At 39.7% G+C, this 22,966-nt stretch overlaps 1 protein-coding gene across 1 annotated transcript; it reads left to right on the top strand.

The window, feature by feature from the left end:
* Positions 1-3,129: 3,129 nt before the first annotated feature.
* Positions 3,130-15,723, top strand: ALB (albumin; the record flags this gene model as incomplete). The annotated part of the gene is made up of 15 exons (XM_082482932.1): positions 3,130-3,214; positions 4,719-4,779; positions 5,556-5,688; positions 6,539-6,753; positions 7,434-7,566; positions 8,589-8,686; positions 9,753-9,882; positions 10,760-10,974; positions 11,506-11,638; positions 12,407-12,504; positions 12,664-12,802; positions 13,342-13,565; positions 14,096-14,228; positions 15,239-15,294; positions 15,537-15,723. 14 exons carry the CDS (start codon positions 3,130-3,132, stop codon positions 15,287-15,289), a joined length of 1,848 nt encoding a protein of 615 aa, XP_082339058.1. The 3' UTR covers positions 15,290-15,294; positions 15,537-15,723.
* Positions 15,724-22,966: the final 7,243 nt, after the last annotated feature.

Below are 22,966 nucleotides of genomic sequence, written 5' to 3'. Positions count from 1 at the left end.
TAACACTAATTACAATCTGTAACATTAGACATAAATGTGTGTGAAAATGCATTCATCTTAAAATGCAATTGGTATGTTCCTTTCTGTAATAGCAGGACGACTTTGTTGAAAGTGTACTCAAGGCAATATGGAAGAATTGAGTAACAGGAAGCTCAGTATAATATTTAATATTGTTAAACAAACATCAGCATTGGAGTTCAGCTCTCTCTTTCAGCAGTTATATGAAATGTTGGCATGAAGTACAGGACAGACAACAGAAGATATCTAGAAATAAACATGGACCCTGTATTACAAACTTACATATTAACTCTAGGGGACCTGTAGTATTCTTGCTAACACTGCACAATGCTGCAGGGGAAAATTCCAGATGGCTTTCAAGATGCAACACTACATATCGAGACTTTTTCTTGTGCTAAATTTCAGTGTAGCAGAAAATACTTTCCCCTCTCAGTCCTGAGCTCTCATTTTCTGAAGACCGCTTCGATACAGCCTGAGAGCATTTCAATGGCAGGAAAGTGATATTCCATTTTTACATTGCCTTTCATCGGGTCAGAAGGCACTTGTCAGATTGCTGAGCCAGCTCCTTGCATTCCTTTTATCTGAGATGTTGGAAAAAGTACTGTTAAGCCCCTGTATCCACCATTCCCCATATCGCCATTTACATCAATGCAAAATCTGTGCAGAAGTTTGCAAACTCAGAATGCTAATGTATCCAAATGTCAGTGATTTAAGGGACTGGGTGAAAAAATGCTAGGTAGCCTTCAGCCGTCCTGAAGGTTACAGGTTAATCAGAAGAGACACGTGTTAGTGATGGGTTCTTCTTTGACAGAGGGATATATATGGTCAGTAAAGCCAATTACGGACTGCAGTGTTTAACCAGGGATTTTGTTAGGCTAAAGCATCACAGGTCTGAAAGGTCCAGATTGTTCATCATAATTCCCATTGTTCTCCAGAAAGTTCGGATTTTGCTACAACCGCCTGAAAATAATCCCTATTTCTAAAATTATGACAAAACCAGGGTGTTTTTCTGCAAATCTGGCTTTCCCCCACCATCCTTAATAAGAGTTATCCAGATAACCTTTAATTCCCAAAATAGAGCCTTGTTCCTTTAAATCGCTAACAAGAGCGCTGGTTTTCACCTATAAAGATATCAGCAGCAGAATTGGGAAAATGCCAATTTTTTTTTTTTTTTCCAAAGCAGCAGCTAGTACAAATTTCATAGAATCACAGAATGGTTTGGGTGGGATGGGACCTTAAAGATCATCTAGTTCCAACTGCCTGCTATGGGCAGGGACACCTTCCACTAGACCAGGCTGCTCAAAGCCCCGTCCAACCGGCCCTTGAACACCTCCAGGGATGGGGCAGCCACAGCTTCTCTGGGCGACCTGCATACCTTCGTTGTATCAACCTATTCTGTAAACTCATCTAAGTTTCATGTGGTTATTCATGGAGGACAGATTGGTCTTTCTGAAAGACAAGATGCATTCATTGCCTAGACATTTTTCTAGATGAAAATTGGCTGCAAGTTTTTTTTTGCTTAGACACATCTTGAATTTATTTAATACATTTAAAAATTCAAGTTCAGAAACAAAGTGTAGCCTTTTTTTTTTTTTTTTAAATTTTCTCAATTTTCCAGAAAACTGAAAACTGAATTACTCATACTATTCCCAGTAGAAATAACACAGAGTTGTGGTAAAACTGCCCACTTGAGGAAAAAAAAGCAGAGTAGAAAAGGGAACGTTAAGGACTAAGGAAGTGTTAGAAAACCTCGCTCTAAGCTAAACTGGTGGAAGCAATGAGTTGCAGGGCAGAGCACGACCTCCAGCAATGCACTAAGAGTTGTATGGGTTGACATCCAGCCACCTGAGGCAGAAATTAATTAAAAGTCAATTATAGTATTTCTCACTGTGGAACTACATCACTTTGCACTCAGTAAGGATCCAACCTTATAATTGTTCGGGGTTTTTTTTGAAACCTCTCACTGAGTGTTCTGGAAAAATACTTTAAATTTTATTTCATATCCTGGGGCTCTGTGCAAATTTCACCATTCTTCCTGTGTTTGATCTCTTAAGTTACTGACTAACCAATAGAAAGTTTTCAAAGAGGAGAGCAGTGCTTAATTAAGGGATTAGTCTTGGGAGGATGTGAGCACAAATGAGGGATTGCAGAAATTATGAAATGACATCTCTTGCAAATGTTTACACACGTGTATTTGGCAGTTTTCTGGATCCTGGTGAATAGCAGTAGCCACAAACAACGAGAATGGGACCTAACAAATCAGGTGCTCAAATCAGGCCTTGGCTGTTTGAGCAGCCTTCCTCTTGGATGTTACCCTAAGCCTACGTCCCCAAATTTGGAGTGCAGTGCAGTCTTAAGCAGTGTAAAAGTGTCAGTTCCAACTTACTGACACAGATCCATTGTCTGCATGAAATTGTTCCACTCTGGAGCTATGTGTATTGTGAGATTCAGATTCCTTGGTACCTGTGCCACACTTTTACCATCTGTTTCTTTAAGAATTTGGAAGCCAATTGAAATTGGAGATGCTGTTTACCTGTATCTTTGTGCTCATGGCTGTATTTTACGAATATCTGCAATCTGTATTTTTTATACCAAAGTCTAGATGAGCCATCTCATCTTTATAAAGTGATTTAAAATTAAAAATCTGTAATTACAAGCACGTATGTGGACTGAGTCCTATCTGCGTGAATTCTTACTGTACAATATCAACCTGCTTTGCTTCTGGACAAATATTAGCAAAAAAAAAACAAACCCGAAGCACGGCTATAGGATTAGACTTGATGACTTTTTTGTCTGATGCCTTGAACTCCTTGTTTGTCATTTGATAAGGAAATTTACGCAAAACTTTATCTATTTGGGTGCTGGAAGGTTCAACCTTTTCAGGACAAAAAGGCCCGGAGTAACACATAATAAACAAATAATACCAAATTCATTTTTAGCAAGGACAGTCCAAGTTTTGTAATCTTCTTCAGACCAAATGGAAATCTACAAGTGCCAGCTCTATGGTTAATATATTACAGACACAGGTAGGAAAGGGTATATAAGCCAATGCTTTCCCTGCAATCTTCCTAGCATTTCTGAATAATTTAGCCCACATCATAATCTGCAACCATGAAGTGGGTAACGTTAATTTCGTTTATTTTCCTCTTTAGTTCAGCTACATCCAGGAATCTGCAAAGAGTTGCTCGAGACACAGGTAAGAAAGGACTAATTAGTTGTCTTGGCAGTCTTTATTATATCAATTTAATGACTTTAATGCAATTTCACAAACGATTCTTGCAAGCCTGATCAAAGAAAACAGAAAAATTTGGTTTATTTGGAAAGAAACTAAATGAAGAAATGGTGAGGAGATGGGTAGAACGCTCCAGACAACTTAACTGAGCAATTAAGTTTGGTGATGTCCCTTTGCTACATCTGTGTAGTGCGTGAACAGATGGTGATTATTCAGAATATTTTACTTCCCAGCATGGAGAAAGCAGAGGCACTGTGCTTTTGGCAGTGCCATCTTTTGAATGGTAGTTCTTAAGCAAACTGCTCACCAATTAAAGGCAACGGTTGTCACACAAGTAGGTCAGAAATCCAAAAATCTACATCTCGGGCTGGGCTATAAGAAGGCTAGGAGAAAACTCCTCGTTGTGTCAGTTCTCCTTGTATTATATAATTTTAGACCTTAGTCAAAGAAATATTTCTGGAGGCAGTCCTAGAATTTTTTCCACTGATATATATATTATTTTTGTTTGAGAAATGAAAATACCCAAACTTAACAAAACTGAGTTTTCAGGAGCTGACTGGAAATGCCAGTGAACAGCAGCAAAAACCCCTTTAAATTACAATTTTCTGCACTGAAACCCTTATTATCAAAGCAGGTATATTCCATTAGGTAAAGGAATTACTCTCCATGTTTTCTAAATGCTCCTGAATTGTATTTCTAGAACAAAATGACTGCCTTATTCTAGCTCATTCATTAGCGTGGCCGTATGCCGTGCTGTTGGGAACGTTCTCGCCAAGAGCAAGCTATAACTACAACCTGTATTTACAAGCAAGTGAAGGCATTTATCTGCTTTCTTTCTCATGAAGAGCACAGATGATATGCAGTGGGTGGAACAAGAAGATCAATCTGCCAAGCTAATAATTTTGTGTTCAAAGAGAGGAAAGTCTCCTAATGCTTGTTCTAATCAACCTGCAGCTGCATTGCTTTGTTTGTCCTGTAGACAGGACAGTGTTGTTGGTTATGCAAACGGCATGTTTGCTAACCCTTAATAGTAAGCTACAACAGTCATTTTTAATATTTGGTTTAAGAATGTGCTTACAGAGGTAAATATTGCATTAGAATCCTAAAAATCCCTTGCTTGGGTTCCTTTAGAAAGCTGAGCATGGCCAAGAGTTAGGTATCTGCAGGCAAATGACAAGAACAGTCATCTGAGACAACAAAGAGTTCAAGGTGGCTTGGAGAAAGCTTTAGACTGAAGTTCCCAAAAAGCAGTACAGATTACCCAGGGTGATGTACCCCAAGGTGGGACTTTACAAATGCTCAGCATTAGCTTGGTCCGTTTCAAAACAATGATATTACTCCCTTAAGTCTAAGAGCTAGGTGAATGCCAAACAATTCTGGTGCGAGGTGCCCAGAATGCATTCTTTAAGGGGTCTGGCACAGCCAACGGGACAGCGAGCATCATTGTTCTCTTTGTTTTTCTTCCTAGAGTACAAGAGTGAGATTGCCCATCGCTACAATGATTTGAAGGAAGAGACATTCAAAGCAGTGTAAGTGAATGTTCACCTTACATTTTCTGATTGTTTTCCATCTCTGTTGATATTGGACAAAAAAGGAAAAAAAAAACTAGTGAAGAGTGTATATGTCTCACTGAAGCATGGCATCGAGTTTGCCTTCTTACTTCTAGTATACAAAGCCTACAAATATTTTAAGACCTGCAAAAGTCACTATGACTTTCTTGCTGTATGGGAGAAGAAATCCATGCAAACCTTAAGAGAAAACCTGTGTTCCTTATGAGAAAAGAAAATAGGCATGAGTAATACAGTTTTGATAACCTTAGGATGGAGAGGAGTTGTGCTGGATTGAGACATTACAAAAAAAAAAAAATAGAACAAAACAAACCCACCAGCCTCAAAAAACAAACCTGCAACAGGTTTTCTGAGACAGTTCAATGATTTTCTTTTGAAACTGGTTTTGGGAATGGCAGAGAGCCCAGACAGGAACATAACTACTTCTGAAAGAAGGCAGCCTGAAGATCAGCATTTGTAAGGATGGCAAAAGCCAGCTTAGTTTATGGCATTTACAAATATGCTGATAAAAGCGGCAGAAAACTCAAATCACAGTCTTTTCTGGTTTGTTTCTAATCTATTACTCAAGACTTTTGTTCTTGGGAAGTAAGGTTAAAAACCTTTTTTCAGAAAGGTGGTGAGAAGAGGAAGGATGTGGGATACGGTACTACAAACAGTTCTGAATCTAGAAGCACCTTCAAAAATATTCAGTGTTATGTTTCTTATCTCTGTATTCCAATACGTGCTTTATATTTCAGTACCATGATCACATTTGCCCAGTATCTCCAGAGATGTTCTTATGACGGACTGTCTAAGCTGGTGAAGGATGTTGTTGATCTGGCACAGAAGTGCGTGGCCAATGAGGATGCTCCCGAGTGCACAAAATCACTGGTAGGCAGTGAATCCTTTGGTATTGAGTTTTTCCTCATTCTGTGCAGCTACCGGAATCGTTCTCGTTGAGCATTTATACCTGATCCTTTCAGGTGTTGCTGTTGTCATTGACCAATGCTCAGATTTTAGTGCTGAAACGAAGAACTTGTTTCTGTCAGGTTCTGAAACTCTGGGTTTCAGAAGTGCCTAAATGATCTGTGGAGCCATAGAGTGGAGCCCAAACACTGCACTTTGGCACATTAAGTTTAGCATTGCCTGGAAATGAGCATCAGCGTTTAGTACAGATACCCCAGCTGTAAAATATGGGTTTAATTCCAGGTATTAAAGACCAAAGCACATGGGTTTTCACACTGGGGTGACTTGAAAAGTTACGTGTGCTAATTCAAGGTAATTTAAGAAGTTTTAAAAAAAATCCTCTATGGTCGGGTAACAAAAGCAGTTTGCGAGTACATAGGATCCCCGAATGTCTAGCAGATTCATGACTACATTAGTTCTCCGTAAAGGTTTCCCAAGCTGATCATCAAATAGAATATCAAATCCTGCTTTAATTAATCTGAAAATTCAGCTTAGTCAGATTATAAGTAACAGATCACCATCTTGCACAGAGTATTTTAAATTATAATTAATTTTTTTTTTCAATAAAGCATTGTAACAGTTTTGGGTTTGGACCGTATAAAATAAAACTTCATGAAATTGTGTTGAAAACAATTTATTATTCTGCTTTATGGTCTAAATCTTATCCAGTAAAAATGTGTTTACTTTTCAATCTGGGCTTTCTTCTACAGATAAATAGAACATACATTACACTTTGTATAAGCAATAATTCTGACCTCCAGCATTTCCCTTCTAGCCCTCCATTTTCCTGGATGAAATCTGCCAAGTAGAAAAGCTCCGCGACTCATACGGAGCAATGGCTGACTGCTGTAGTAAAGCTGATCCTGAAAGAAATGAGTGTTTCCTGTCATTTAAAGTTCCCCAACCAGACTTTGTTCAGCCGTACCAAAGACCAGCTGCTGATGTGATATGCAAGGAGTACCAGGACAACCGGGTGCCATTCTTGGGACAGTAAGAAAAATGGCCATTTTGTACTGTTTCAGTATTTAGTCGTGCAGAGGAGGAATCGTCAAGCTATAAGGAGTTGGTGGGCATGCAGGACATCTAAAAAAAGTTGCAAGTGTTCAGCCTCATATCTGCATATATAAAACAGTTGCTCTGATCACATTTTTTATTCCGTGCTTGAGCAGGTTTTTCCATTCAAAAAGGGGCTTTAAGGGATCACCTTTTATAAATCTTGGGGGACTTTTGCCCAAAAAACCCTGAAAAACCACAGTGTTCCCAGTATTGATTTTATAATTTACTTGCCCAATTGTAATTGGAAAGGATGAAGAAAGAAAACAGTAAAAAGAATGAACGTTAGCAATAAGATATCGGTGAAATGGCCATAGATTACTTTTTTCACACTCATACCCAGAATTTTCACGTATTTGACAATGCATTTTAAAAAAGCATATGAACGTCAACCTAAGTGGCTGACAATATGAGGAGTTCCTCCTTCCATCATTGTTATTGAGTCCTGCTTAGGAAACAGTGAGATTTAGCAGAGCGTTTAACACTAGTAGGCGTTACCTTAGGAAAGTAGATTACATTTCTAAACTAGAAATAGAAGTTATAGAAGCTCTAAGAGATTTAAGGCCATTTGCTCTTGTTGTGGGAATATGAAACTCATGTTTTGCTTTTCCTTCTAGTTTCATCTATTCTGTGGCAAGACGAAACCCCTTCCTGTATGCCCCAACAATCCTCAGTCTGGCTGCTGATTATGAACATGCGCTTCAAAGCTGTTGCGCAGAGAGTGATGTCGGTGCTTGCTTGGATGAAAAGGTATACCAAATTTTTCACTGTTGCTGAAAACTAAGCAACTGGTCTGCTACATAAAGGTCTCTTCTGATCTTAGCAGCAGGTTCTCTTTAAAGCAAGAAGTAACTTTAAAGTGCCAATATTAAATTACAATTCCAGAATTGTGCTTTCCCATAGTGGTTTTCACTGAACATTTGTATATGGCTTCGTAAAAACTAAGATGGTCAAAAAATTCATATTTTGATTTTTTAAGTGAAAACCCAAAAGAATCAAAGTGTCGATAATTACACTTGTTTTTTTGTCCCTTTGCTAATACATTAGCAGGCAGCTGTGAGTATTGCCAGACGCGCTGAGTCCAAATAAGCGGTAGCACTTGGGATTTTTCGTCTGTGGTAAACTATAGCGATAAGGTGTGCTACCAAAGAGGCACTAGGGAAACACTGATCTCACTTGGCAGCCTAACATGCCATCGCCACATCCAACTTGTACGTGTATGACAGATCTCTCCTATTCTCCCACTATTTATTGCCTAAGCAAATGGAGGAGAAAGAGTGAAAAACCAGTAGAATGTTCCTGTTCATGCAAATCTTTGTACGAAGAACTTGTAGAGAGGGGTCAGGATTAATCATGTGTTAGCCCTAGGAGGCAATAGCAGATGACTTCCATGTAGCTTTGCTTTTTAGAGAACTGAAGCCAAGATTTCATGTTAACCATGAGAATGGCATGAACCAATCTTCCCCTTTCTCTCAAACTCAGTCCCAGTGTCTTCTGTTTAATCACTGCGGAGCTTTGAAAGACAACTTATGCGTGTTTAAAGCCACAAGGGTTCAATGAAGTGGAAGTATTTGGTGAACAGCGGCATGTCTGTAGAAGAATTGCACCATGCCATAAAGTGTAGTGTATAGACTAGAACTTAAATGCTGGATTGTGCCCTGGTTTGGACTGCCTAACAAATTCTCCTGAAGTGGGATTTTCAGATGTGCTTTATTTCTCAGTCCTTTAGATGTAATCAGTTTAATGTGATGATATGCATCCTGTTCCTATAGGCAACTGCCATTAAAGAAAGAGCCAAGAAAGTGAGCGTGAAACAACAGTATTCTTGTGGAATCCTCAACAAGTTTGGTGAGAGAACTTTCAAAGCAGAGTAAGTTACAATCAGTTTTTTATAAAAAGTAGCCTTGTTAACCTAAACCTGAAACTACTCAAGAGGAGAATATCAGCATATATAATTCACTTCTATATGCTGAGTTTGAAAACTGCAGTCATGGTCCTTCCTTGCATACTTTTGGCTGAGGACCATTGTCCAACAGAATAGAGATCACTGGTTCTGTCTTTCAGTGTCTTTCAGTGCTAGGCTGACAGCGATTTCTTAGCCTATATATTTAAAGGTAGAATTTTATTCTGGTCAGGTTTCTGTGTAAAGTCTAGACGCAAAGGGGAACCTATGTATTCCGGGCTAATAGTGAGTACCATTAAAAAGATCAGCTGTGAGAGTCAGAGAGAAATGAAACTGTCTCTAGAACCAATCCAGGAAATGTGGGGTTGACTGATGGAGTGTCACTCAGCACCAGAGATTCCGGTGTGTTTAATCTACATTCTTTCAAAGCTGTGTCCCATTCTGATGCCTACAGCTTTGAGTGACAGGCACATTGGTAATCAGCAAAGTTGCTAGTCTGAACCTTAAAGCAATCAAATTTGGCAGAATCACAGGTCTTGACCAAGGTGCTTTTTTAAGATTAAGACTTTTGCAATTAAGAAGTGGATCACCTGTCCAAGCGCAGAGAACTGCTTTCATTCTGTGGCTACTCTAATGCTCTAACATTGACGAGCATTACCTTACTAGATATAGTCAGCTTTGATTTAAAGGTTTAGTTAGGACTATATATGCCTGTGCTAAGTGATCTAGAGATGCTTTACAGTCACTCAAGAGTGATGGGGAGTTCTAGGGTGTGGTTCTTACATAGACAGCTCAGATAGAACAGAAGAATCACAGACTTGTTGCCTTCTGTCCATTTTAACAGAGCACTAGGTTTCTGGTGCGGGTGTCGATGCCCTTTTTTTTTCTAGCCACCAGAAATTAGATGAGAAGAATGAATGAATATTTACTTGAAACAATGCTGATCTACACTATCATAAGTGTTAGTGACTTGCAAGGTTTATGTTCAGTCCAGAGCTTTAAAACAAGTGCATTTTTCTTCTTTTCCACTTAGTTATCTCGTTCTCCTGAGCCAGAAGTATCCCAAGGCTCCATACTCAGAAATACTTAAAATTCTAGGTGATATTAAGGGTATCTACAAAGAGTGCTGTGAAGGCGACATGGTGGAGTGCATGGATGACAGGGTAAGCTAAGTATTTTTTCAAAAAATATTTACACGCTTGAAAAATGTGCAGCTATGCATTCACAGTCCAGGGAACTTGTACTCAACACTGCTGAAAGACTGTAAGGACTGATGGCCAGCTCAGCTGACTGTTACGGGAACTAGGTTTTACACCAGTTCCGGATCTAGCCCTTTAAGATCACGAGGGCAAAGACCTGTTACTTACAGCATAGCGCTTGTGTTTGGTTGAAATCAAAACATTTATCAGGAAGACTGTTTGATGGTATTTTCTCACTTCAAATCAATCATAAAGAATGCAAAAAAAGGCCACATTTTTTTTTGCTGTCCTGTTGTGTGCCATTAATCAAGCTTTCCTGTAGTGCCAATGAAGTCTAAAGAACAGCTTGTGTGGGAGGATTGGCAAAACTGTACGATAGTGACATGATTTAAGTATTGCCTGGCTGGCTGGAACGTAGACTCACTTTTTAAACCAGCTGGTGTCCAGTGCTGGCTTTATGAAGCTCTGATTGTTTTTTCATGTTTTGTCTGCTATCAAAGCTCGGCACCTGACAGGACTGACAAGATAAATCAGGCATCTTAGTGACAGACCACTCAATGACATTCCTTGGCTTTCCAGAGTTTGTCTTCTCAAGGTTTCTAAGATCGGGGAGGGGACCGCATTCTCCCACATGCCTGTGAATGTCATGCTCAACATGCACAGAATGTGCCCGTCCCTCTGATTATTTCTCTTCGTAAGGAGACAGCATTTCTTGAGGAAAGTGCTAAGTAAATAGGTGGCCTGAACAAAAAGGGAGGAGTCTGAAGAAGATAGATATGAATGAATCTATCTTTAAATTATTATTTCGTAGCTCGTCTGATAATATGTTTTTATTTTACAGGCAGAGCTTATGACCTATATCTGCTCTAAACAAGATGTTTTCTCAAGTAAAATCAAACACTGCTGTGAGAAGCCAGTTGTGGAACGAAGTCAGTGCATTATCGAAGCAGATTTCGATGACAAGCCTGAAAATCTTCCTTCACTAGTTGACAAATACATCCAAGATAAGGAAGTGTGTAAAAGCTTTGAGGCAGGCCACGATGAATTCTTGTCAGAGTAAGTAGTGCCAACGGTATGCGTGCTTATATTTGAACGTTTCTGCAAATGATCCTCTGTCTTTTCTGGACTATGGCCTTTTGCACCACTGGCACAACTGTCCTCTTGTGTGTTTCAAGCGCATATGGAGAAAAGAGATGACCGCATGGAAGTCCAATGTAACTAAGAGAGCTTCAACCCTACTCGAATCCCTGGTTTCTCATTCATGTTTCTCTTCAGCATTGTCCTACTTACGCAAGCTGAACTTTTCAGTGCCTTTCTTTTATTTGAGGGCTTTGTGCATACCTGCATACATCATCCACTTATAAAATATTCTGTCCTGGGGAACTATTTTATTCCTAACGCGTTTGCCCTGTTGGCAGACAACAGAATGACAAAAAAATTCTTCTAAAACAAGTAAATAGCATTCCAAGCTCATTGTTCACCTTACTTGATTTCATCTGAGGAACTGTCGTTAATTACTGTGTTGTGCATGAAGAAAGCAGCATGTTATTTGGGAGCTCTAATTCTGCGAGCTTGTGTGTCTTTCAGGTTCGTTTATGAATACTCACGAAGACACCCCGAGTTCTCCACGCAGCTGATTCTGAGAATTACTAAGGGATATGAAACACTCCTGGAAAAGTGCTGCAAAACAGACAACCCTGCTGAGTGCTATGGAAATGCTGTAGGTGCAAAGCTTGGGTTGAGAAGCTCCTACAGAAGAGCAGACAGAAAGCGTTTTGAGAGACTAATCCCAGGGGAAGTTAGTGTTCTGATGGGAGATGAAGCAGCCCAGCGCCCATGACAATGATATAGAGTTTTCTCAGATCACAGAGTAACTTCATTGGTCACCTTAGGAAATTTCAGACTAGTCTCACTTTAATCCCTGTCTCCCGCCTCTGTCTCTCAGAAGTGATTCTGCTTGTCCCGAAGAAGATGGTTAGCTGAATTTTTCTATGGGCTCCACTGCCTCTACTGAGTATGACTGCTCACGGATTAGGTTGGGATAGAGATGCCTAAACTCTGCTCTCCTAATCTTCAACAGAATCGCACACACGTCACAGCACAAGTCAAGCCACTGACAGCTTTGGCCAAGGGATAGACAGAGGACGTTCCCCTCATGGTTGATAATCCTTTACTTGAAAAACGTTGACCCGATTTAAACAAACAAACAAAAAAACCCCATTGTCTAGACAGTAAGTCCAATGGGTAACTAATTTAAATTAAGTTTTAAAAATCTTGCTCCCTTTTTATTGGAATTTCTGCTAGAACTCAAGATTCATATGAGAATCGAGTCCTTCCTACGCCATCCAGGCTAAACGGAAGTGACGAGCCTTGCAAAATGGTTATCTTACAGCTATTTAGATTTAGAAGAGGTCAAAAGGTATATTTGTATGACTGTTATCAGGATGTCCCGCTCTAACGTTACTAATCACTTCATACTTGTTTGCAGCAAGAGGAATTGAACAAACATATCAAAGAAACTCAGGATGTTGTAAAGACAAACTGTGACTTTCTCACTACCCATGGCGAGGCGGACTTCCTTAAAGCGTAAGTACTTTCTGATAAATATTCCTGAGTGTAAACAACAATGCTGGCTGCTTTGGGCAAATTTGTTTGGCCTTCACTTCTATTTTCACTTCAGTGGTCTAGCTCGGTAGAGCATTCTTCAAATGTGAGCTAACAGTCATTTTGATATGACTTTTTCAGACTTCTGATCCGCTACACTAAGAAAATGCCTCAGGTCTCAACTGATACCTTGCTTGAAATTGGAAAGAAAATGACAGCCGTTGGTACTAAGTGCTGCCAGCTTCCTGAAGACAGGCGCCTACCTTGTTCTGAGGGATATGTGAGTATATGTCTTTATTCTCTCTACTCCTCTTGGAAATTTCTTCTGTTCTCAAAATTGTTGAATTCTGGTGAAATAGTAAACTCACAATGATTTTTCATAAACCCCAAGCTAAGCATCTACCTAACAGAATTCAAAGTCTGTTCATTTTTAATGGACGGAGAACCTAAATAGTTGTCCCGTGGTAGCTTGTGAAAATTTTAGCTAAACTTTGCTTTCCCTCAGAAAGCAAAAGTAAGTTGATTGGGTCTGCGGCAGCTTGCATTTGGGAAAGCTGAACAGTCTCTTAAAAAAAAAAAACAACCAACAAGACGTTCTTACTGGTTGTAGCCCAAAGGACAGAGTGTTTGCAGATGAAGAAATGCCCAACTCCAGAAATACGTATTTATTTTCAATTTTAAGACCACGCCATTTCTGAGCAGGTGTTTATCTCTGATAGCTTCCACTTCCGGCTATGCTATTGCAACACAAACATCACATTTATTCTGTTATTGTAGAAGGTGTAATTGATGTTTGTCCTTCTTTCCTTCTCTTTTCAGCTGAGCATTGTGATTCAGGATATGTGCAGGAGACAGGAGACTACACCTATAAATGACAATGTTTCACACTGCTGCAGCGACTCCTACGCTTACAGGAGACCATGTTTCACTGCCATGGGAGTAGATACCAAATATGTGCCTCCAGCATTTGACCCTGAGATGTTCAGCTTTGATGAAAAATTGTGCACTGCTCCTCCTGCTGAACGGGAATTAGGGCAGATGAAGTAAGCTAAAAGAAATACCTTGCAGAAAAACTTCTGAAGCGTGACACTTCAGGGGGGTCAAAAGGAAGCTATAAACCCTGTGTTTTATCATTTGACTGGGACTTCACTAGCGACAGAGAGAAAACCAGATTGAACTACATGTTTGTACTGAGCTTGCCAGTGCATAACATCGTTTAGTTTGGAAGAGGCCAAACAGAGTATTTTGTTCAAATAAAATCAGTGTCTTAGCTGACCAGTTTCATGTAGGTCCACTGCCAGTGCAAGTCTCATGATGTACTTAATTAAGACAACATACAGATCATTTCATTAAGTTTTTACCCACTGGTAACCAGGATAACAAAAAGCTCACAGACAGTTGTAGACTGGAAGTTTGGAGTCACAAATAGGCACAGACTCTTCCAGACGTGAAAAAAAACCCAAACCCAAACAACCTCATAAATGAGCTGTACCTGCACAGAATGATGTATTTTAGATTGGGAAATCAAACTACAACAGGTAGCATTAACTGTGTGTTGTGGCTTTGTTTTCAGATTGCTTGTCAACCTCATTAAACGCAAGCCCCAGATGACAGAAGAACAAATAAAGACAATTGCTGATGGTTTCACTGCCATGGTAGACAAGTGCTGCAAGCAATCAGATATCGAGACATGCTTTGGCGAAGAGGTATTTCCTATCTCCTTTAAAAACAAAACAAAACAAAACGTATACAGGAAAGTGGAAACTCACTAGGAAAACATGCACTATGAAAGCGGTACTGCAAACCGCTATGGTTACTGGTCTGTGTGCACTTTCAGTAGATTGCCTGCAGAGCATATAACTTATATCTTGACTGTACAGATTATAGTTACAGATTATAGTCATTGAACAATTTCACATGGAAAGGTTGTCTGGAGGTAACGTAGTCCAGTCATCTGCTCAAAGCATGGCTGAATTCTAGATTAGATAAGGTTCTTCAAGGCCTTGTCCAGAAGAGTTGCATATCTACAAGCTGTAGTTGAAAAATACATATGTGTAGAATTTAAGGTGTATCTCTAGCATACGTAAAATTCCTCATGTGCTACAGATTCTTGTAGAACTCTGAAGGTTTACCAGTAAAAAGTGCATGTGGATCAATTATGAGAGACGCCTAGCAAATTATTGGCAGGGGAAGTCCAGCTGATTACGTCCTATCAACAGTCATTCCACTTTTTCCAATGTCATCAACCACAAATACATTCATTCACTCAACATTTACTTGTCTCTGAAATAACCACAGGAGAAGTTTCTCTGTAGCCGTATTGCTGAGCAAGCGCAAAGCATTTACAGGAAGTATGAACGACAGTTTCCAACAGCAACCTCGTTATCATTCGAAGCATAGAACTGTATTACTAATACCTTATGCTGCTTATTGATTGAATCCTTTTTTATTTGTAACCAAAGTATTGCATAGGTAAATATATTAGGAAGGCTTAGGAAGGAATTATTTTGTCTCTAACTCCCACAAAAAGTTTATTTTCTACCTTCGCAAAATTGAAAAATACCCAATATACACGAGCCTACAGATTCTAAGGTTAGAAAGTACCTTCGAACCATAATACAGACACAAGTTTAAGTTTATAAAAGGTTCTGCTCAAGCACTACATACTTTGCTCCCTTGGTTTCTCTCTCAGAACTGTTTGTATTCTTTTTTCTAGGGTGCAAACCTAATAGTCCAGAGCAGAGCCACACTAGGAATCGGCGCTTAGATGGGGTAGGTAAGAGCAATAGTGCATATATATATTGGGTCATCTATCTACCTACCCGCCTCTGCCCACCCTTCCACCCATTTATCTCCTTCCACTCAAAAACGCATCTAGCTTCCCTTGGACCACCAAGCATTTGCTTTTTCTAACGGGTGGTTTATCATCTCCCATTACACAGCATACAGAAAGTTGAAGTACTACTAGTACGCTATCATTTTACAAAATAATCCTTTTTATTTCTCCAATCTAGGATGCCAGTGGGAAAAATATGAAGAAAAATACTTCTGTGTAACTTCTCCCGCCCATTACCTTTTTTCCTTTGGTATTGAATGAGTATTTCATAAATCTTCAGTGTTTTGTCAAACCACATGCTTTTCCAGAAACTTTTCAATTCTATTACTTTGAAAAAAAAATGAATAATAAATAAAAGCTTTATAAATCTGCATCTGTCCTTGTCTGCTGGTGACTACCATAAGGCAAAGCTCTGCAGTGCTCCCTACGCAAAATGCTTGCTATAAGTAGTATATATGGACAGGGATTCCATTAGGATTTTCTCTCTTTCTTGCTCTTGGAAAGTATGTATGAAAGAATATGAAAGGTGGTAAGACATTTAGCTAGACTTTAATACTCCGATTCAATTACAGGTTCGTTTTATGCTTTACTTCAGCAATCATAATTACATATTAAGAGAATGTTGGAAGGAACTGTTCAGTCTAAGTAAGATGACTAACAACGAGCTCTTATAAAGAGGAGAAAAAAGGCGTGGTTTTTTTTTTTTTTTTGCTTCAGCCACAAATCAAGTATCTCTTCATTTGCAAAGAGTTGAAAACAGATCCACTTTTAGACACTTCTTTTCATGTCTTAGGTTGTTTTTAAAACAGCTTTTGACTTTAGAGATGTCTCTTGAAAAGCCCACCATCTAAATCATGCCCTTCATTGCAGGAAGCTCCTAAGAGAGAAGTTTTTTGGTTCTATGCCACTAAAGCAGCATGATTTTCTAGTCCCTATTTACTTTCAGTCCATGAACGCAAAACCCCTAAATCTTCTACACTTGAACAAGGACCCTTGCATAAGCTTGCATCATTATAAGGCATTTCATCAGGGCAGTTTTCCTGGCCTTGAAACTCTTTGTGCATGTAGTTCATGAACTGGGAATCTTCTCCAGATCTATAGAAGTACACTCAGAGCGAAACATTCAGAGACATTGGGTTGAAAATTTAAAATGAAGAATCATCAGTCTCGTTACAATAGAAAGGTTTCAGCATTCAATCACTGTAAGTCATATTTATGCAGTAGTTTAGAAGAGTTTATGTGACCCCCAAAGCGTTCACAAACACCTCCTTCAAGATTTCAAGTTTTGTGAATTTGAGCAAGAATCATTTGTCCGTTGCAGTTAAGCACCTTTTCCCTTACTTTAAGGGAATACAAACAGACGTTATAAAGGCCATTCCCATTGTCTGATTCACCATCCAAAAAGCTGACCGTCATTCACTGCAGCTAAAACTAACGTGCTCTAGGACAGTGTAGCTGTTGCTAATTAGGACAAGTTAACCTTGTGCAAGGAAGAGGTTTGGTGAAGTTTCTGAGGCATAGAAATCGGCACTAGCCCCACAAATCTATCAAAAAATGTGGGTTTCTCATGAGATTTCCAGCTAATCCCCAGACTGTATACCGTAATGATTCTTACGCGTGCTGGTTAGCTTCCTGTCACATCTGGTGTGGCTTTTCAACTGCACGTTGAGTAATTCCATATACAAAGCAGGTTAAGGATTCCATTAGGATTTAGTAATATAAAAAGTGTTTATAATTAATGTGTTTGTAATTTTGCTGGCTCCAGAGACACAGAATTAAAATATGAATTATTTCCAGCCTGCATTTAGCGTTTTATCAACGCTGAAGAGTAACGTGTCAAGAGAGTAAAGTCGAACATCAATATGCCAAAAACACGTGAAAAGAATTTACTTCACTCCACCAACATTTCTACAATTCGTAGGAGCCCACCTGTTTCCCTCTTGCACGTCACAGCGTCTGTCAGTTTGCATAACGATAGAGCACTGCAGCCAAGCTGCAGAACTTCAAGCAGTATCTGAAGCCTCACAGTTGATGTGGTCTTGAAAATTACTTAAGAGCTTTTGCTCCAACGTTGAGCAATTTCCCTTGTATTCCTGGGGCTCTCTTTTGGGCTGTGGTTTTCCACAACTGATATGTTTTTGTCCATCCGGGTTTCTTTGTAACGAGGTGACTTTCCTTTTTTCCTTGTAAAGTCTTGAGTTCAAAAGGAAAGGGAATAAGCACAGCTGTAGCTAAGACTGCACTTGTACGGAAGTATTGTTTTACCACTTAAGTGTCACCTAAAGAGGCAGGGAAACCTCCCGCTAATTACCTGGAACATATTTAGATTTCTGCTACCAAACCTGAATGATGGCTTCAAATTTCAGAAAGGCCAACTGTTAAGATCACTATTAGCATTAGTTTTTACTTTCTCTATTTTCATTTTTTTGTATGCCCGTATCTCTTTCTCATATATCCTCTATAACCATTAGTAAAGCCATGACCGCTGAACTTCTAATACTCACAGAAATATTCCTATAAATCACATTTTCCAGTCTTTGGAGGAAGCCTGATGGGAACTACACACCCATCCTTTACAAAAAACACAATTTTAACAGCACCAACCATTAACACTAATGGATAGAAATCTCCTCAGACTCAACTCCTATAAATTATCTGCTACATTTAGATTTCTTATGCTACAACAGAGAAATAAATAAACACAAAATCATTAATTCTTAACAAATGCACAACTTACCGTTGCTGGACAAAGAAGCTCTTCCTGCACACTCCAAAGTTTTCACAGTAACAGCCAGATGTGGAAGTTAGAAATGCTACTTTTCTCTCAGACAATTAGAAGGCAAAGTCTTTATTCTGCCCCTCCTGGTGTGAAAGAGTGAGGGGCTACATCCATTGCCTTCTGCCTTCGGTCTTTAATTCCTTCAGCTGACACACATCATCTGCACCCATCAGACTCCCCTCCCATCTGCCCGAAGCTCCTTACTTTCTTCACCCCTGAACTTTCAATCACCTTCTCCTCTCTGTACCTCTACCACACCCTGAATCATACAGTGCCAGTTGTCCTCGCTGTAAGCACAATTTCCAATATCTTTTAAACCAGTAGATGTTGGTAGTGGTGTTTTTAGGGGCATCCCAAAAAGGTGCTGTCATCTCTAGGTCACTGGGATAACCTGGATCTCTTGGTAATGGCATTTCTGTGTTACTCCTTGATGTCTCACGGTCCCTCTGAGGTTGATGACACGCCATGACCTTTAGGCCCCCGTTGCTGGTATTTGGGAGAGAGGGTCTGGAGTGCCTCTTCTAAGACAGCTGCTATCTGTGGCCTTCATCTGTGGGAATTCCTTTAATGCATGCTTCAGCTTTCACCTGAGCATTTGGAAACATTTATATCCAGTTCATGACAAAACAGAAAAACAATAGGGCAGCAAGACTGTTCTTCCAGCTCTCCGTACCAGGCTACGAAACCAATCTCACAGCACACAGCCTTCGTAAAAATACAGTAGAGCACGGCTGGGGCTTTGGGCCAGGGCATACACCTGGGATTCTGAAAAATTCCTCTTGGTTACTCGCACGCTTAGCACTTTTCTGCTCTCCAATAAGTGTGGCGAAACCTTTTTGACTGCATCAGATTGAAGATGCGCCAAGTTTTACAAACGTAGAAGGAGGTCCACTGGTACATCAAGGCATACATTTTCTTAATGTAAATCTTCACAACAAATTTGACTGCTGCTCTCTGTTCCCTTATACTAAGTGTATCGCTTGCCTTGCTCCTCAGCAGGGGATATGCCTTTTGTGATGACTATGAGTAAGCATCCTTTAGTAGTCGATGCTGTCTAAATGACTTTTTTGGTGTATTCTGATTCATGACTTACTACTGTCTTTGCCCAAAGACTGAATGTGACTTTTCTGCATACTAACAGAAATTGTATTTCAACTAACATCAAACTACTCCGTGCCAGGGGTACCAGGATTAAAGCACATGGCATTTGCTTTGGCTGCAGCAGTGACTTACTTGAATCTGCCAAATTTAACCGGATATAAGTATTGAACCAGCTCCACAAGCGCATTCGATCCGTTCTGGGCTTCCCCATGAACAAAACCGACCCTCCACTTCAATTCTTTCAGCGGAAGCGTGTAAGGCACCGGGAAGGTGCTAAGGAAACTGGACCTCCGTTCATGTAAAGCAATTAAAATTCCAAATTAACTGTCTAATGATTTACAGTCCTAAGTGGATTGCTACAGACATTAATTACTAATACAGAACAGTGTTCAACAAATACAGTCTTTACCACTGACCCCCCCAAAAGAGGAGAAGCAGAAGAGAGCACAGTTCTAAGATTAAACTAAGTTATATTTTTACAGTAAGTCTTGTAACTCAGTTCTTAATGTGCACAATTTCTTATGTAGCTGGGCAAAGCAAAAAGCTGAATTTACAAGGTCTTTTCAAAACTGCCCTCTCTAAATCACAAACCTGATATTCCATCACTCTCCCTTTTAGCGAGGGTGGGTTCGGGCTGGGAGCCCTCTTCAAGTCTTAATGGAAATTTACATTTGCATGGTTAATTGTTTACAGACACTGATTGATAACAGCATACAAATGATTTCATTGCCTTCAATCTTCTTTGTTTCCTAGCTCCCCTGCATGGTCTACACCTGCAAATAATCTACAATAAGGAAACAGATACTGTTTATTTCCTTTATTTTCTCCAGTTTCACTACACGCAAAAATCAAAAAAGATTTGCTTGAGATGCAGGTAAGAACATTCTAGTTGAATTGCTTTCCTTCTTACGATGTCCTTACAGGCTTTGCAACTGTGTCAATAACTGGTTGGAGTTAATTTTGCAGTATTTCATATTGAACGTGAAGTGAAACACCCTTATTTTCAGCCAAGTGTAATACATACAATATGCTAGCTATGATGAACTCTCCTGTGCAACTTGCTGTTGCTGTAAGTGACCCTGCTCTGGCGGAGGGGTTGGACTAGATGATCTCCAGAGGTCCCTTCCAACCCTGACCATTCTGTGATTCTGTAATTAAACATTATAGTTTTGCAGGTTTTTGTTTGGGTTTTAGTATTTGTTGGGTTTCCCCCACCCAAACAGGAAGAATATGTACTTATTTAAAGATTCTGATTTCCCATTTAAAAAAAAAAAAAAGAAAAAAAAAGAGACAGCAAAAAGGAGAATCTTTATTTTCAATGAGACATTGACTACTTCAAGATAAAAATGCGTTTAAGTAAAAAAAGTTTAGAGAAATCAACAAAACCCCCAAATAACGTCATTTTACATGTCATTTTTCAGCGTATGGAAATCCTCATTAACTTATAAGTTCTAGTAATTGCTTTCTACATATTGTAAAAATTTCAGTGAATGCTAGATAAAGGGCTTCAAATTTACACATAGATACACATCGCTCTCCGTAAAGGCCTGCCTTTTTCGAACATGTTCATTTCAAGTGGGACAAATTGAAAAGTTCCAACTGAGCCTATCTTTTACAGAAACCTTATGGTGGTGATTTGTATCGAATGTAACCAAAACCCAATCTTATAGTTCTTTATTTTCTAGATCTCCGAAATGAAAAGCCTACCAATGTTTTCCAAATAAACTCTGGATACCTGAGTTTATTTGACACTTGTTAGCTGAAATAGCATGGGGGGGGGTGGAAAAACAACAGTAACAAAACCAACCAAACCCAGTAATTGTATATAGTCCTTGCTGACCTGCACCACTTATTTCTTGTAACTCTATTATAAACATTTTGAGGGTGGGCTTGAGCTTTTCCAGACAAACGCACAGACAGTCTGTCACCACAGAGCTCTGGGGGCCTGGAAAAGCCTTTAAGGACATTGAGGTAGCAAACATGCGTGCCTTAGGACCAGGCACTCAAAGGGTGACATTTGTGACATGCTTAGGACCAGTTTGGTCTATACCAGCTGAAGGTAACGGTACCACTCCCGTCAAGCCTTGGTTAAACACTGGCATTTTTGTAAACCGTATCTGAGTGCCTTCGTTTATTGCCCAGAGGAGCACATCTCCCCACAGCGACTGCAGCACAAAGCCTCACCGTTCCTTCCTTTGTTCCCCAGAACCTAAATGTGACTTTGTCCAGTGGTTCAGAAATTTACAGGGAAGAAGTTTTAAAGCAGTCTGAGTGAACCATCAAGTTAACGTTTCTCATGCCAGTAATTTTTTTTCCCTTTGACAGATGCTTCTGCTTTTCCACAGCACAGAAAATACCCACCTCAGAAATACCTAAAGCTTGCTTGAATCGGGAAGCGGTGCCAGCTCACAAATCCTTGCGGCACAGCCCTCAGCGACATGCACGGTAGGGCCGCGGCAGGTAGCCCTCCGTGACAGGGAGCACAGCTGGGGCAGGACAGGACACCTTGCCTGTTCTGGGAATACTAATCCTAACCAGTAGATCTTAGTAATGAAGGGAAGGCAAAAAGAACCCTCAAAACCATATCACCAACTGTGGCGAGGCAGCAAAATGTTTTATCATCAGTATCATTAACAATTAAGAGTGCAGAGCACCTAGAAAATTCTTGGATTCAACTAGTAAGAAGTACACAAGGAGGAGTATTTATCATCAACATAAAGTACTGGATAGGAAAACAAACAAAACAAACTTGATAGAGAGGGGAATGAACCTGGAAGGACTCAGATTTTTGGGCCCACCTGCTACCATTTGAACGAGCAATTCACACTGCTGGGCATTTCCTTAGGAGCATGCACACAATAAGCTGCAAAAGCGTGGAAGCGCATTGGAAATTTTAGTCCCAATGACTTGACTTAGCTTCTTGCAGCCAGCTGTGCTCCCAGCCCAGTCCCTACAGGTAGTTGCCGAAGTCTTAAAATGCAGAAGTCAGAGTCCCTGGAAGTCTGAAACGTACCTCTGTTTCACAAAGTACTTCTCTTTCAGGGCCATGGTTGCATTTTATCAGTATCTCCAGAAGCACTGTTACAAAAAGCATAACTCAGCAAGTCAGGTAGAATACAACAGTTTGAAGAAATAGTGGTACATGCTTAGAAGAAGCTGCATACGCATTTCAAATACTGGAGTCTTTCACCCACTACTACTGTCTCATCAGATAATTTTTCATTAAAAAAAATATCAGAAGAAAAATACTTTTCTTCAGAAACTTCTTACGTATTTTCAGGTTTCAATATTCTAGTAAAAACACCTGTGTTTCCCTAGGTTTCATTCTCAATTTCTCTACCTTCCTTTCTTCTCTATTTTCCCAGGAAAAATACCAACTCTCAAAAAGCCTGGAATTCAAGTAAGCACGAAGAGGAGAAAAATTGTAAGTATGGGAGTGAAGATTTCTCTACTGTGTAACTCTTGAAATCTTTGGCTATCATCATATTTTCATGTACATGTATATATGTTTTAAAATACAGAACATTGATAACCATTTGGGTCTGAAAACACAAGGAGGCATATGGTGACTTTCATGAGTAATTTGGGCCGTTAGCAGAGGCAAAAAAAGATCTGGTTTATTTTCTTGTTAAAATATTGCTTCTTAGAAGCTTTGAGTAGCATTACAATGGCTTCATTACAGTTACATTCCTATGGTTGCAGGAAGGTCTGCGTTTCTTGATGCTCCT

Source organism: Vanellus vanellus (genome assembly GCF_965231255.1).
Source record: "Vanellus vanellus genome assembly, chromosome: 4".
Classification (NCBI taxonomy): Eukaryota; Metazoa; Chordata; class Aves; order Charadriiformes; family Charadriidae; genus Vanellus; species Vanellus vanellus.
Note: the sequence above shows the minus strand (reverse complement) of the source record. Positions and strands in the feature narration are given on the sequence as shown.